The 17,499-nt window shown below is 39.2% G+C and overlaps 1 protein-coding gene across 12 annotated transcripts in view; it reads left to right on the plus strand.

Annotated features, from left to right (window-relative positions):
• Positions 1-17,499, plus strand: part of GRID2 (glutamate ionotropic receptor delta type subunit 2) — a 1,103,852-nt gene that overhangs the window by 739,631 nt on the left and 346,722 nt on the right. For all 12 annotated transcript variants that reach the window (XM_045017699.1, XM_045017705.1, XM_045017706.1 and 9 more), the window contains one exon: positions 7,729-7,902. In XM_045017699.1, coding sequence (XP_044873634.1) covers positions 7,729-7,902 — 174 coding nt within the window. The remainder of the gene's footprint in view (positions 1-7,728; positions 7,903-17,499) is intronic.

The following is a 17,499-nucleotide window of genomic DNA, read 5'->3' on the forward strand; positions in this document are numbered from 1 at the left end:
TGTGTTGTTGTAGCTGTGTTGGGCCCAGAATATTAGAGAAACAGGTCTAGTGTTGTAAGCAAACAAACTATACACACACACAAAAGTGCAATCTAGTTGTCAATTACTGTATCCTTTGGATTTACACTACAGGCCAGACTGGAAACTCCATGTTCACAGTGGCATGTAGTTATTTACACAAGTACTCCCATTCCAGTAAATCTAGCCCTTTATGACGGATGTGTTTGTTTTGACTAAATCAGAGCCACCAAGAAAGTGACTATGGCCTACCCTAAACCTAGAACTTAGGTCAACCTAGCTACGTGACTCAGTATGTGAAAGATTCAAACCCCTGAGAGATGCAGTGAAGCCGACCTTAGCCCCAGTGTAGACACCACTAGGTAGACAGAAGAATTCTTCCGTCGACCTAGCTAACACCTCTGAGAGGTGGAATTACTACAGTGATGGAAGAACACCTGCTGTTGCTGCTGTAAATGTCTACACTACAGCTGTGCCACTGCAGAGTTTCTAAATACCCTATTTTACATGTCTTTTTCTAATCCTCTAGTCTTCAGCATTTAAGATGACTTATGCAAATGAGAAATACATTATTTGGCAAACAGTTAAAATAACTGCTTACAACTAGCTGCCAAATAAAAATTAGGAATGTATTCCCTTTTCCTTTTGTACTGGAAACAAAAAAAATCTGAACAGAAATGCCATTCATGAATATGAATCTGCCTAGTTTATTGGGTTGCGTATATTACTTCAATTGCTTATTTTAAAAGGCAATAATGCTTGGTAACATTTTCTTAATTTTATTGTCCTATTAGTTGATGTTTAAGGTGATGTATTAAATTAGCCTTGACAATGTGCATCTAATGGGAATTACTGTGGAAATTTGAAATAAATAAATAAATAAAATGTTACCTTTAATACATTACCATATATATTGTATTGAAGGCTCCATAAAAATGAGAGGTTGCACAATTTCATATGTCACAATCAATCATGTTAGTACTTCGGTAATAATACCAATCTCCTCTCCCTGATCAATGCATTTAGTTGAGAAAAGCCTCTCTAAATAAATATTTCCATCCCTTCAGGGCCCTACAACAGCAGATGGTATAGATCTTTATTTAAATTTCACAAGATTCAGAGATTTGGATATATACAAACCAGAGGTGGAGTAATAGATATGAGAAGGGGTTTCTCTCTGTTTCTGTTTTCCTTCTCCACCACAATAAATTTAACCTCTGGCAGCCTAAGGAAATCAGGCTAAATTCTTTTGTCACCCTTTTGTCATATTTGTGCATTCATTACATTTTTTATTTTTAACTGATAGTAGGAATCGAGAGAAATTGTATGTCTGTATTTAACATGAAAGAAATGGCTTACTCATTTATTTATTTGTAAATAGGTGGCTTACTTTAGTTATTAATTAAACTTTGCAATGTAATCCCGCTATGCCCAGTGTTGTCACCCGTCTCCTACTGCTCTCTCTTCAGAGGACATCCCAAAGCTCTTTGCACTGCTCACAGTTATTATAGGTGAAACACCTTTGAAAAATGTTGAACCATTAAAGTTACACATTTTTTCAAACAGTTAAAAGGTGCCCTTGGATGCATGCACACAGCTCAAACAGATTTAAATGGGAGGCCCACATGCATGTATCCATATGCAGAAGTTGGCTTTATATATCTGTCCAAAAAGGACTGGGTCCTAGTTGTTGGGTTCTGTTTCTTCATTGTTGTTTAATTATAACACAGTGCTATGAAGATGAGGCTAGGGGTAGTTCATACTGTGCAATTAAGAGTCAACTTTTGAAGTTGTGGTAGATCCCAGAAAGTAATTAACTGGATTTCACTAACTTATGTAATGGTAAATTTTAAACACATGCAGTAGATTAATGCAAAACAATTTACTTGAGGGATGTTACAGGGTAGCTGGCTGCTGAGGGTGGTCAGGTCCTCAGCCTACCTATGACAGGCTGTGCTAAAAAGAATGAGACAACCAATACCCATCTGTGGATAATTGATTAACTACTGCCCAGCTATTCAGGCACTTAGTTAAGGAACACCTGGGCTTTATAAACAGTTATGTGGGCTCAGACAGGGGAGATCACAGGGAAGAAATACTGGGAAAAGAATTCCTCACGGGGAACTGGCTAGGAAGCTACTCCCAGTGGAAAACAAAGACTGATAGGGAGAGGAACAGTACACAGAAAGAGGAAGTGCCAAGGCGAGGACTTCTCAGGAGGGCTTCTCAGGAGGAGCTGCTGAGAGAGCTCATCAGGAAAGGAGGCCAAGGAAGAGTGCTCCTAACTGGGGAGGCTTCAGAAGGAAGGACTGTGAATGCCAACCCTCAGCAAACCTGGTCCGAATGGAAGGACTTCACAGGTAGCAGCAGGAGCCCTGGATCAAAGGAATTATATTCTGTTCCAAGGAAGGGTCATCGTGGGTTTGACCTTTGCAGGTACCTTGGCCCAAGGTGAGAGAGACTTCCCCAACTGAAGGCAAGAGGCCCTTACTCCAGGAGAGAGTTCTGGATCAATAGGGCTTCTTGGGTAAGGGACTTGGACATCAGGGGGGTTGATGGACTAAGGTTAACTCAGCCCCTTCCCCCTCTAACTAGGATGCTAGGGTCAAGGCCTAGTTGTGTAATGTTCTGCCTTTGGATTAAGTTAATTACAGTGCTAATGGGGCACTGGTTAATATACACATGCCTCATTGGACTTATTGAAAGTGCGTTAGCAGAAACTGATGCAAGGAGTTAACTGTAGCGCTGCACTAGGCCACAAGGGACATTCCAGGGGTGAGGGCCCCCATTACATGGAGCTTCATTAAACCCTTCCATTTTAAAATAATTGCAATAGCTCATGTATTTTATACTACTCTATTTTCAGTATTGTGCTTGTCACTTATATAGACTCATATAGCCCCATCCCCAGAGGTGTGGCTTCAGTTTCCTCTCTGGTGCTTATTACTTGGAGTGGCTTCTCCCCTCTCCTCAAATGGGTTGGGTCCTGGGTTCTTTTTTTGTTACGGCTGGTGTCTCCACCCAGGGTAACTCCTCACTGTGCCCGGGACACAAAGAGTGCTTCCCTTTAGAAAATGAATAATGCTATTGCTGCTAGCCAGGCATATGAAACCCAGTTCACAGCGAACAATGAAGTACATCAACAAAAACTATGGCCAAGGAATGACGCACTCCAAACCAACAATATAGGGGGACATTACTGGGAGCAGGAAAATAGGCTCTGGAGAAGGAGAGGGTTAGGTTAACTAATAAATACTAACCATGAATAAACCAAGTTCCCCACCTCCCAACACTCAACTTTCATAACCCGTTCCTGCCTCCCTACCACCTTCCCAGCCAAATGATATGGTAATGAGTGTGGAAAGGTGTGCTGCAGCACTGTGAATGTTGGCCAGCTTAAACCAAAAGGATGCCTTTACTGTGTCTTCGTCCCTGAGTGGGACAGGGGGCTTTCCTGGCTCCCTGGTCTGGGGTTCTGTGGAGGTCTAGGCTGGCTCTCCAGAGACAGCTCCAGGTCAGATCTCTGCCATTCTAGCTGCTGGTCTCTGCAGGGTTGGAACTGTCTGTTCCATGGACTAGATCTCACCGCAGCTCAAAGACTCCTTTTGAGTGCAAAGGGAGTTAATCAGAGACTCCCTGAGCTGTTATGCTTCTCTCTCTCAGCTCCCAAACTCAGTGCTCAAAAATTAAACTTTTCTCTTTGCGTCTGTGTCAGGCTGTCCCTTTATGATGGAGGGACTGAGCAGACCTGGCTTATCATTGGCCCAGCTAAAGGCTGGGTCAGATTGTGGTCTTCACAAGTCTCCTATTGGCCTCAGCAGGGGTTTCTAGTTTATTCTGTCCCTATACCTGATTCCAGCCTTGCTGGGAAATGGTGCCAAAGGGCTTTGGTAGCCATTTTTGTTGTAGTCCATAGCACAGGGTTTGCTAGAGGCTCAGCTCAAATGTGGGTTACACTGCTGAGTTACCTCTCACCATCATTCAAGTTAGGCAAGTGGTAACTAATATAAACTGGTATTCTGAAACCCATAGCAGTGCATCTCTGCCACTTTACACCTATATGTCTGTAGGTTGCTTCAGAGAAGGCAGAATGAGCTAGCTCTGCAGTGGTTGTTAGTTCTAGAGGCCTGATCCATGGCCCACAGAGCAGACAAATTTTTCATTCTTGTCTCAAGTTCCTTCTCCAAGTTCTATCCTCACTCCATTTGTACTAATGACAACACTCTCCCTAGTCTCGGTCCTGAGAAGAAAAAAGAAAAGATTTGGCCCAAGCTATCAAAATCTATTATACCTTTAGAAAATCTGAATCTCTTTTTAATGCATACTAGGCCCAGAAACTGGGCTAGTTGACTTCCTGTTTTTTCTATTTCTTTCTTCTTGGCTTTCAGTACTTGTAAAATAGATCATCTGGCACTCTTATACTATATAGAGAAGGTAGGTGAGGTAATATCTTTCATTGGACCAACTTCTGTTGATGGAAGGTGCAAGATGTTGAGTTTCATGGAGCTCTTCCTCGCATCTGGAGGAGATAATTAGAATGTCACTTGTACCTGAGAAAGAGCTCTCTGCAGGTTGAAAGTGTGCTCTTTCTGCTAACAGAAATTGGTCCAATAAAAGATATCATCTCACTTGCCTTGTTTCTCTCTCATCCTGGGACCAACAAAGCTACAGCATTGCAAACAACCCTTATAGCCTTCATTTAAATTAAAATGTAAACAGTTTCCTCCTATGAATTAGTCCCTTGATCTAGTTTTCTTGTCATTATAGACCATCTCTTCAGCTCAAATCTAAAAATTCGAACAAGTGAAGCATGATCTGATAGTCTTGTTTTGTACAATAGAACAGGTTCTTGCTATCTACCAATCCCAAGAGAAAATACTGGCAGAATTAATTGAATGAGGCAAAGAAATTTATTTTCATCAAATTGTCCTGATTTAAGCTGGTCTTGGGTTTGTGGGTAACAGTTTTGCAATTGGGATGTTAAACTAAAAAGGAAACTTTAGATTCTGTGGACTGTACTGGTATTATAATAAAGTACATTTGTCATAAATCTGTTCAGTGTATTTGTTATATTGTTTCATCAAACTAACAATTCCCACATTGCTCATGTCTCTTTGGTGTTTGTTTGGACTTTGCTTTTAGTCTCCAGAAAATTATTTTAAAGTACACACTATGTCTGAAGTGTGGCAATGACCTAGAGGCAAAACCCAGAGAATTCTAATTAAAATGCACAAAACTGCTGAATACAGAAAAAAAAATATGCTGTGCTTTTGGGAGAAAAAATGATAAATGTTTGCACAGCTAAAAGTCAAAACCTCTTATAAAATGTTAGTTGGTGGTGTAGTATGCCATGTGGGTATGATTTTTCACAGTATTGAAAAAAAATTGACTGCCTCTCTGTTCCAATATAGTCAAGATGTGGAACAAAACCCAAATGATCGTCCACAGTGAACTTCCCCATAAGTACTATGATTGATTAAAAGGTGTGGTGTAGAATATAGATAATATTCTTTTTAACTGTCCTCTATGATTATATTGCAGGTGTATTAAAAATGACCTGCATTTTGCCAAAGAAACAACTTTTTTCTTTCTTGTAGCTAGTGAAATGATACAGACTAAATGAAAAGACGGCATATTAAGCTGAGAAAAACCATTATCTATGGTACATTAAGGATTAATCGACCAGAAATGCAGGATATTACACTGGACACAGCTGATGCCAGGTGTTATTTTGTTTGCAGAAAAATCTATATTTCATAAAGAACATAAATAACAGATGAGGCCAAAAGCTATGACATGCTATGAAGAAGAATAAAATAGGTTTATTGTAGTCAAGAGAATTGATGTTAAAATTCACAACTCTTAGCATATTCTTCTTCATGGCTTTAAAGAAAATAAACAAAATGGAGCTAACCTGAACCATTTGTTTCAGAAGATTTTGCTTTAAGCATGTTCATTGTAGCCAGAAAAATACATCAGGATTGGTGTTTACAATTAAAACACAGCATTTTCAAAAGTATGTGGTTTGCTTTTTGCAGAAAGGAAACTGCATTGTGATCTTAAATTTGAATATTTGTGCCTCCAAAATATGCACTTGTGGGCACAGACCATGAAGTTAGAAGCACAAGTGCACTGATTTTATCCTGTATCAGAGGGGTAGCCGTGTTAGTCTGGTTCTGCAGAAGCAGCAAAGAATCCTGTGGCACCTTATAGACTAACAGACGTTTTGCAGCATGAGCTTTCGTGGGTGAATACCCACTTCTTCGGATGCAAGAATTTATCCTGTAATTCATTTACAGACAAAAAGATATGTTTGCAGTTAGCTTAAAAAAGGGCGGGGGGGACGGAAAGCTGGGCCTTAGGCCTTGGGGAAATGTACCTCAAAATTTTTGTTTTCTATTGGAATGCAGAATTACTACTCTAAGATGCATACTAGTGATGACGTAGCCTCAAAAGTCTCATTTTTTTAAAATGGTATCCAAAAGATTATCTACTCAGCAGAAGATTACGTAAACCTCTTCAGTCGAAAGTCATGCTGGAAATTTCAGTATAACAAAATTTCTCATAGGATTTTTGCAAACTTTAGCATGGAATATTAAACCCTTATGTTTCCAAAATGTTTAGGACGCAAGTAGATTCTGATAAACAGAGTCAACTCATTAGGGGAAATAAGCAAATGATTCACTTTGCTGAGGGACAGACCCTAGGTTTGAGAGAGATCACTTCGGATAAATTGTGTTGTGCCATACAGTATTTCAGTAACTGCTTCTGTGCAGGAAAAAATAGACAGAAAGAGATGAGAGAGCCCTAAAAATGGGGTTAACTAAACCTTTTTAGTCCTCAGAAAAGATTCAGGTTCAAGTTTTGAATAAAGGTTTGGGCCAGTTCTTATTGTTTAATTAATTAATTAATCATACCAAATTCAGGGTCATATCCACAGCTAGTGTAAAACAGCATAGCCTCAACTCTTTACATACACACACATACCCTCATACCACATTCCTCTCCAAAGCAAAATATCCCGTAAATGTTAACTTAGTGATTTATTTAGTTTTCTTTAAAGTGTGTCCTCCGAGCTGAGAGTGCTCAGCTTTCAACCAGAATAGAAACCCTATGGATAAAAGGCAGGTTTTAAACTAGATCTTGCTATAGACAAGAACACACACAACCTTGAATTCCCTAATGCTTTTCTTTCTCTCTCTCTCTCTCCCCCCAGTGCCCATTTTGATAAATTGTTAGTTAATTACTAAATTGTGTATAGGTTCTTGATAGTCTTTTTTTCCAGGAAATGAACACTTAAGACCCAAATAATTGACTGTACCGCTAGAGCTCCTGATGTAATGTCACACTTAGCAATACTTTATACTATGTCTTCCTACTGTCCTAAACATTATTTGTTGTGAAACACTTTAAAGATCAAAGGGAAAGGGGGAAAAAAACTCAATCTGAGCACAGTTACACCTTCCAGGACACTCGCTAGGCTTCAGTGTACCATATCTAAGCACGTGATAAGATTATAGAAATGGTAGGCTAGTCATTTTAATGAACATGCATCTGTTTTTATTTGAGGACATGACAGCATTGAATAAATGCAGTACAGTGATACCACATCTCTCAGCACTTTCATTTTATTTTTTCATTTATAATCTGGTGGTGACATTTCAATATTTTAACTTTTATACATATTCTATGCCTGATCTTATCTTACAGGAAATAAATGATGTGGATGTGCAGGAGCTAGTGAGAAGGTCAATTGGAAGGTTAACAATTATTCGACAGACATTTCCAGTCCCACAGAATAGCAGTCAACGCTGTTTCCGTGGCAACCACAGAATATCTTCATCACTGTGTGATCCGAAGGACCCTTTCTCCCAGAACATGGAGGTATCTTCATACTAATATTTTCTCGCTTGTGTGCTAGCTTTATAGACAGCTGCTGGGAAAACTTTGAGTTTAGTGTAATTTTTGATTCTGCTTATTTTTAATATTCTTCTGTGTGGCACATCCTAATGGTTCATGCATGAAACAATGAAATGGCTCAGCTGCTTGGGGTTGCCGTCTTGGTGACTAGAGCTACATATCTAGCCTAGGCCACAGCAAGGCAGGGAAATCAGAAAGAAACAACTCAGCATCCAGAAGAAGGGGTAATGAATTGCTGAGTTTTATATTGCCAAGATTAATTCCACCAAGAATTGCCTCTGCAGAGCCACACAATAAGAATGTCATACCATGTTTCTCAAGCCACAGAACCGGTAACACTAGTAAAGCCATCCAGGAGAGCGATTGCCTAAAGATTCAGAACCAAGCATTTTAAAACTCGGGTGTCTCAAGCTAAATACCTAAATCCATATTTATGTACCTAAGTGGCCTTATTCTCAGAGATTCTGAGTATGGATTTTACTGACTCCATGGGGCTATTTATGCCAATACATTCCACCATCCACCCTCTGCAAGTATATTCTATATATGGACTGTGAAAGCGAAGAGATAACAAGATAACATCATGTATTTTTAAAACCACTTCTATGCTCCTGATCTGTCATTGATAATATTGGTTGAAAATGTTTAAATTAAGATTGATCTTTTTTCAGTAAACAGACTTTTTTGACAAAACATTTTAATTTTCTCCAAAATTTTCTTTTTAATATTTTGGGTTTTTTTTTCTTCATTTGCAGCTCTTACATTTTGTTTGTTTTCCCTCAACTCCAATTTTAAAAGGTCACCATAAACAAATGGTGGGATTGTTTCAAAATGTAAAAATTTCAGGAATGAAAAATATTTAGGAATTAAAAATCACTTATAAAATATTATTACTTTAAGAAATGAAATAAAAAATCTGTCAGTGGAAAATTATTTTCTTTCTTGATTTTGATTTATTTCTTTTTTATTCTGAAAATGTAGGATAAAATTGTTTTTCAGTGTTTTACCAGTTCTAATTATGATTTTGGAGGAATTGAACCCAATCAGAATGATTAAATTCATAGCAAAGAGGATGTAATGCAACATGGGTTTACCAAACCAGACCAACCTGATTTCCTTCTTTGAGAAATTAACTTATTGTTTTAGATAACGAAAGTGTAGTATGTCTAAAACATTTGGACTTCAGTAAAGCATTTGACAGTGTACCACATGAGAAATTATTAGTTAAGTTAGGGTAGATGGGGACCAGTACAAGCATTGTAAGGAATTAGCTAAAGGAGAAGGCAGCAAGTTGTGCTGGAAGATGTATTACCAGACTAGGGAGAAGTTACTAGCAGTGTTCCTTGAGGATCAGCCTTAGGATCAGTATTACTAATTATTTTTATTAATAATCTTGGTGCAAAAATAGGAGTATGCTAAAAAAAATCTGCTGATATGAAGTTGGGAGATACTGTCAATACAGAGGAGGATTAGAATATTATACAGGAAGGTCTGGATGACATTGATGACTGGAGTGACAGAAATGGGATGAAATTCAATAGCAAAGTGCAAGGTGGTGCAGTTAGGGTCTAATAAAAAAGAATTTCTGCTACATGTCAGCTGGAAGTGACAGAGGAGGAGAGAGACCTTGGTGTGTGGTTTGATCATAGGACGTTTATGAGCCACCAGTATGATGTGGCTATGGAAAAAAAAGCAAATACAATCCTAGGATATATCAGGCGAGGCATTTCCAATAGAGATGGTGAGGTATTAATTCCATCGTACGAGGCATTAGTAAGACCTCATTTGGAATAGTGTGTACATTTCTGGTCACCATGTTCAAAGAAAACTATTTTAGACTGGAGCAGGTGCAGAGAAGAGCTATGAGGATGATCCTGGCAATGGAGGGCGTATTTTATGAGAGGAGATTAGAAGAACTTGGCTTGTTTAATCTCACTAAAAGATGTCTGAGAGGGGATATGCTTGATCTTGATATATCAGGGAGCAATAAATACCAGGGAGGGTGAAGAGCTATTATGCTGAAGGACAGTGTTGGCACGAGAACTAATGGATATCAGCTGGTCATGAACAAGTTTAGGCTGGAAATCAGAAGGTTTCTAACCACCAAAGGGATGAGGTTCTGGAACAGCTTCCCAATAGGAGCTGTGGGGGTAAGCAAGTTAATTAGTTTTAATAGAGTTGGACAAATTTGAGTGCGCTTGTATGATAGGGTTGCTCGTGATGGTAGGGGACAAGGCTCAAGCTCTAGGGGGTCACTTCTGGTTTCTCTTGTGTTCCTAAAGCTCATGCTTCATGGTTGCAGCTGGACACTAGAAGGGATCAGGAAGGGATTATTCCCACCCTGCCCCCAATGTATTCTGGGTTTTTTTTTTCTTTCTTCTGAAGCATCAGGGTGTTGAACAGCACTAGTCCCAGTACAGACCCTTGGGGGACATCACTATTTACCTTTCTCCACTGTGAAAATGAACCCTTTATTCCTACCCTTTGTTTCCTGTCTTTTAACCAGTTACCATAAGAGAAACTTCCCTCTTATCCCATGACTGCTTACTTTGCTTAAGAGCCTTTGGTGAGGGACCTTGCCAAAAGCTTTCTGAAAGTCATCGTACACTATATCCTCTGGATCACCCTTGTCCACGTGTTTGGTGACTCCCTCCAAGAATTCTAAGAGATTGGTGAGGCATGACTTCCCTTTACAAAAGCCGTGTTGACTCTTATTTTGTTCATTTCTTCATTTATGTGTCTGATAATTCTGTTCTTTACTGTAGTTTCAACCAACTTGCCTGGTACTGAAGTTAGACTTACTGGCCTGTTATTGCCAGGATCACCTCTGGAGCCTTTTTTTTTTTAAATTGGCTTTACATTAGCTATGTGCCAGTTCTCTGGTATGGAAGCTGTTTTAAGTGATAGGTTACATACCATAGTTAAAGCAGCAAAGAGTCCTGTGGCACCTTATAGACTACAGACGTTTTGGAGCACGAGCTTTCGTGGGTGAATACCCAGTTCATCGGATGCATCCGACCAAGTGGGTATTCACCCATGAAAGCTCATGCTCCAAAACGTCTGTTAGTCTATAAGGTGCCACATGACTCTCTGCTGCTTTTACAGATCCAGACTAACACGGCTACCCCTCTGATACTTGATACCATAGTCAGTAGTTCTGTAATTTCATATTTGAGTTCTTGGGTGAATCTAATCCTGATGACATATTGCTATTTAATTTATCAAATACTTTCCAAAACTTCTCTACTGACACCTCCCTCTGGGACAAGTTCCTCAGATTTGTCACCTAAAAGTGGCTCAGATGTGGGATTCTCCCTCACATCCTCTGCAGTGAAGACTGATGCAAAGAGTTCATTTAGCTTCTCCCCAATGGCCTTGTCTTCCTTGAGTGTTCCTTTAGCACCTCAATTGTCCAGTGGCTCCACTGATTATTTGGCAGGCTTCCTGCTTCTGATGTACTTAACAAAATTTCTGTTAGTTTTCATGTCTTTTGCTAGTTACTCTTACATTCTTTTTCGGTTGCCTGATTATATTAACTACCTCTTTTACTCTGTTGTTTAGCCATTGAGGCCCTCTCTCCCCCCCACCACCCGCTTTTTTTTTTTTTTTGGTCCTCTTACTGATTTTTTTTTATTGTTTTTTATTCAGGGTATACATATTGTTTGAGTCTCTATTATGGTGTTTTTAAAAAGTTTCCATGCAGCTTGCATATATTTGTGGGGAAGTAAGGCTCCCGTGGCAGTCCCAGAGGCTCAAGTTTGAGACCCATGGCTCCAGACACTACTTTTCTGAGGAACTGTGAGAATCACTGGAGGAAAGGAGTAAAATCGAAAGCAAAGCAGCCAATGAGCAATTTATTTGTTACAAGAAATACCTGTAGACATAGCTCCCTCTGCTGTGATACTGTTAGAAGTTAAGCAGGGTTCGGTAGTGCCAATATGTGGATGGAAGATCTCTGGAAACAACATAGGTTCAACAGGAAGAGATGTTAATAACCCGATCGCACGGATCCACTTCAGCAGGATGGTTTTAGGGGGTACAGTTGTCTTTTGGGTGAAATGTGAAACTGAGGTCATGATCACAGCCCATCTTTCAAGAATAGGAGTGACAAGATGGGTGAGGTAATGTATTTTATAAGACCAACTTCTGCTGGTGTGGGACAAGCTTTTAAGCTTATATAGAGGGCTTGTCTCTTTCACTAACAGAAGTTGGTCCATACCTCACCTACTGTGTCTCTCTAACATCCTGGAACCAACGTGACTCCAACAACACTGCAGACAAGAATAGGAATATTAAGTAGAGCTGTAAGGAAAAAGGTAATTCCATTTTGTAGAAGATTTTGATATTTCAGAATTTTGTTTCTGGTATGTTCCCAGGGTGAATGTGCATAATGTGTGTGTCTGTGTGTGTATACATATATATACACATTAAGACAATTTTGGATAAATTACGATAGTATTCTAAGGAGAATCAGAGATGTGGAGATGGCATACTATGTGACTTCACATGTTGCACAGGCCAAAGACAAATACAGGGCTTGTCCACTGCCCTTTTGTACTTCCCTACAATAGTACAAAGTAATGTTTATAGGAACACAGAATCCTTTATACATTTAAAACATTCTAACCTATTTCTATGCCATCAAAATATGACTAGTCAGAAATGTGCTCTGGGAATAGCAGGAATGGAATTATTTATTTTCTCTAAAGCACTCCCATATCAAATATTTCCAATTTACAAGGAGGGAGGGAAGATTACTGTAACTGCTAGCACTGCACATACACCCTGGGATATGAAAAACAAAGCTGGGTTCTTTGTGCCCTTTACATCACCATCAACAATATATAAAGATTCTGGAATCAGAATTTAGCTGACAGTTTTATTGGTGGTACATGAGGAGGCAAAATAAAATCAGCTTGGCTCATCTATAGCTGTTTTTTCTCTGCTAGGCTGCTAGCAGTAATAAAAACATGTTTTCAGTATGCAAAACATGCAGCTGTGACTTAAAGAAAAACATGGGGCAGATAAATTGAGTGGGAATATTTTGTTATATTTGGTTTATTTTCCTCATTAGAGCTAGTTTTAGTCAGATGACAGCAGTGAGATCATATGGTAGATAGATTGAGTTGCTATTGCATGAATCATATAGATTCCAAGATTTATTTTATTTTTCACTTATTACATCTGTGACCTTGTTTTTTAGGGATAACTAAGGCTTGTAGGTTTAGAAGAAGACATGGAAGGTTAAGGAGGCCATGGTGTGTCAGAAAGGGGTCCCGGGTACAAGGGGCTATATGAAACAAAGCAGAGAGGCAAGAATGGAAAAAAGAAACAAAAGTAGTGGTTAGACATTTTTGGAGGCGGCAAGGGGGAGATGCATGGAATGAAAAGAACCAAGAGCAAAGAGGTGGTTGTGCAGATGGCATCTTGAATTGGACATAGAAGTCCTGGAGAAGGGATTTAAGGTATGGCTGGATGTGATCAGATTTTCAGTGGTTGATGTTCACAGCTTATTTCTTACCCATTTTCTTTTGTTTTTCTTCTGGAATAATGGGTCCAATTTTATTCAATTACCTTTTTTGAATTTGTACTGCATCCCATATGCCTAGAGGGGAAAAAAGGTAAAGTACTGGTGAAAAGGAATATGAGAACTTAAGGCCGTGGGCAGAGCTATTAAAAATATTCCTTCAACAAATGTTGTGTTAACACGGAAAAAAAAGGATGACGTACTAAATTATTTACATTTACAAGGGAGGGCATTAAAACAAAATTGTCCCTATTCCACATACTGGATGAGTGTAATGTTTGTGGTAATGGTTTCATGGTGGTTTTGCATGATTCAAAAATCAACATGTCATCAGAATTAAACAAGGTTTATTCTGCATGTAACTAAGGTTGAGATGTGCAGGTCAAAGATAATTATGATAAAAATAGCTGCAAGAAATTATTTTTATTGCTATTGCATAAGCACCTATGGGCCCAAACCAAAACTTCACAGACACATAGTAAGAGACAGTCTCTGTGTGGGAGAGCATGCATTCTGAGAGGGGTGACAGAGAAAAAATGTTGGTAACCCCAGTTGACAGATGGGAAATTTAGGCACAGATGGATTAATCAATTCACCCCAACATCATACAAGAAGTCTATGGTAGAGCAGGGCATTTAACCCAGATTTCCTGAGTCTCAATTCCAGTTCAGTGTCTTAACCACAAGAACATGCTTAAAATATAACCATGGTTACATAATCTCTTGAGTCCAGTCTCTGCTCTGTGAAATGTGCATTGTATCAAACTGTCATTTCAACAGGATTGGGATCAGGCCTTTAGAGTGTTAGGTAATTGTGTGAAATTAGATATGGTTGTGCCCTTCTAGTTCAGTTGAAAAGTTTGCAGTTGTCCTCAGAATTATGCTATCTGAACAGAACGAGGCTGATTGTATTAACTCTTTCTTCCTCCTGGAATTGTTTGCGGTTACCAGACATCTACATTTCACATTCTTGGCAGGCTGGAGATCACCTAATTATGTGCTGCTGCTTAATTCCAATGGCCATCCACCTCTGCAAAAGACTGCTGAGTTAGAGGGTATTTGGAATAAGAAGAATATCAATAACTGAGATACACAGTGCATTAAACATCTTGTTAAATATACAGAATATATATAAATATGCAGAGCCATAAATATACAGAACAATCTTTAAATTGCTTCCCTGTCATGCATACTAGGACTATGATTAATGCAACACACTTCCAAGAGAGGGTAGGATTTTGCAGAAACAGAAATTAACTCTAGTGCATTTACTATTGTATTATCAGAGACCAATGATGCCATAAATGTTGAGCTAAAATATTGGTAAGGGACTAAAAAATTGCTAATGCTTGCTGAACCCTGTACACTTGTGTCCTATTAATACTTGATGTAAGCACAGCTAAATTGCTCCTAAATTAATAAGTGTATTCCCCTGTGTGAACTGTGACAAAGATTTCCTAGTCCCATGATATTAAGTTACAGAAATTACATAAAAACAATGTCATCTTATTGGGAAATGACGACTTGGGATTTGTAGCCTTTATGTACTAATTTGGTCTTATTGGTAACCTTATTGTCTTTCCTCCCTGCAGGGTTTTTTTTTTTTCAGCCCAGGCTTCCACCATATATTATTATAGCAGGAGATAATTTATTTCCCATTCTTCTATTTCCCCTCGCTGGAAGTTAATGTGGGGTAAACTTCTTTGAGGAAATAAGGCTTTAGCTGAAAGACATTCAACCCTTGACGTTCTGGGTAGTGCAATAGTAGGTGATCTAAGTTATCGAAAGAGTGCACTGTTAACTAGTCTGGGCTGGATGCTCAGATGGTGTAAATTAGCACAGCCATGGAGTGACACTGATTTACATCACATGAAGATTTAGTCATCCAAGTCTCTAATCTTGTAATTCATGGGTGTCATGTCTAACCTCTGAGTTAAAAAGGAAACGAGCAACCTTATTCATGTTAGACCTCTGAATTCTAAAAGAGAAATGTTCAGAACCAGCAGAGTTGTAGGGGAAGTTGATTTAATGGTGAAAAGAAAACTTCCAAACCATGGCGTGATAGACCACTCTGTCGTAAAGGGTGGGGGGGAACATGGGAGGGTCAGAAGTTCTCTGAGTGGGTAGCTATTAATGTAGCTTTTGCAGTGGTAATGAAGAATCATGGAAGGTTTAAGGAAAAAGGCAGACTAGAACTTGCTGTGGAAATTTGGGAGGCAAAGGAAGTGCTAGGAACTTCTGATAAGGAAGCCTTCCTTAGATTCTGGGGGGAGGTGAGAGTAAGTAGCAAAAGACTTGTGTAGAAATCTATGGGGATCAGCCTGTAGAAGAGTCAGAGTGAGTATAAGTCACTGCAAGTTGGAGGCTGCATAATGCATGTGCTGCCTTTATATAATTAATTTGTAGGATGGGGAAAAATGATATTAGGAGTGTCATAATTTTCAGATGATATTTTGACCCTTGAAATATCTGAATAAGCATATCAGCCTCTTCAGGAACTCCTGCCTTTTAACTGGTTATAAGACTAGCTTTAAGATGTTTTCTGCTGCAAAGTAAAGGAGTCCCCAGCAGCCTGAATCTCCACCTCATCATTCCATTTCACATCTTTAGGTCTCCCTCTTCTCCTAAGATCTTTAGGGACAGCTGAGTAGTCAATATCTTCATTTTTTAGCTTTCAGGCCAACACCTCTTATGAATGCAAGGGGTGGTGAGAAATTGATCTTAGCAGCAATGAAACAAAAAAACCAGTCCTGCATCAAATAGCTAATAGACACTGGCTAATTAGTTTTCAGATACTGGGAACACTCCAGAACCAGACATGCTAAACCCACGAAAAACACCCACTGGAAATTGGGCTTGTTTTTGGCTTAATTGGCTTGTGAGTTGCTTGTTGGCTAGTTTTTGGCTTGTTGCTTGTTTGGCTTGTAGCTTGTTGCTTCTTTTTTTGATTGGCTCCCGGCAAGCAGGGGCAAGCGGGGGAGAGAGTCCAGGGTACACAGCAGGCCCACCACAGTCCCACACTGCACTCCGGGGGGATCTGGTCACATAGAGTGTTGGGGTTCTTAGGGATTGGCTTGTTTTGGCCTTGTTTTGAAGTGGGATCAGCTTGATTTTTGGCTTACTGTGAAAGTCGGGGTGCTTATTTATCATGTGAAAGTTGGCAACTGTGTCCAGAACCCCTTCTTGTGTAACTCGGGAAACCCTGAGTTTCCCCTTGACAGCCACAGGCCCAAGAACTTTAAGTGACTGATAGATGATCTGAAAAGAGTGTCGTCAAATGCCCTAGATATGATTCAGTCTTCTAACTTAATATTGCTTCTGAGCACCATGTTGTCAGATGCAACTAATGATGTCTCTTTATGATAGCATTAGTGGGACACCTGCCCCTGCCATCTGAGGACAGAGATGACTGAAAAAGGCCATTTTATAAATTGTTTGTTTCAGAAGAGCTTGTGAATTCTGCTCCTTTATTACTTCATACTGAATTATATCTTATCATTAATGTCTGACTGAACTTGTGAATGTGCATTTAAAAATAAATATATAAAAAAGTTAATCAAGATAACTGGAAGAGGGGGAGGCAGGTTGTTTCTGTTTCTTCTGCTGAGCTTCAATATCCTCTGTTGGATGCTGCACTTAAACTTCTGGGCATAAATATATATCTTATGAGAGTTTAATACTGTAAGGCGCTAAGAGCCTTCAACTTCCACAGAAGTTAATGGAAAGTGAGGGCACTCATTGCATTGCAGAAACAGGCCTTATGTGCATATTTAATATGTTAATACATTACCTTTATGGAATTCTTACAATGCTGAAATAACTTTTACTAGGCACTGACATTTTTCCACTGAAGCATAGGGAGCATCCAGTGCTGATGCTAAGTTACTAAACATTTCAGAATTTCTATTTTAAATATTAGAATGTAATCAAACAGAAACGAGCACAAGTGAGTGTTTTGCAAATCCTATGACTTCACTGAGAGTTTCATAATAGGGACTAGAACATCTCACGCTCTCATTTCGTGTTCCCCATTTC

This window comes from Mauremys mutica, chromosome 5 (genome assembly GCF_020497125.1).
Source record: "Mauremys mutica isolate MM-2020 ecotype Southern chromosome 5, ASM2049712v1, whole genome shotgun sequence".
NCBI lineage: Eukaryota > Metazoa > Chordata > Testudines > Geoemydidae > Mauremys > Mauremys mutica.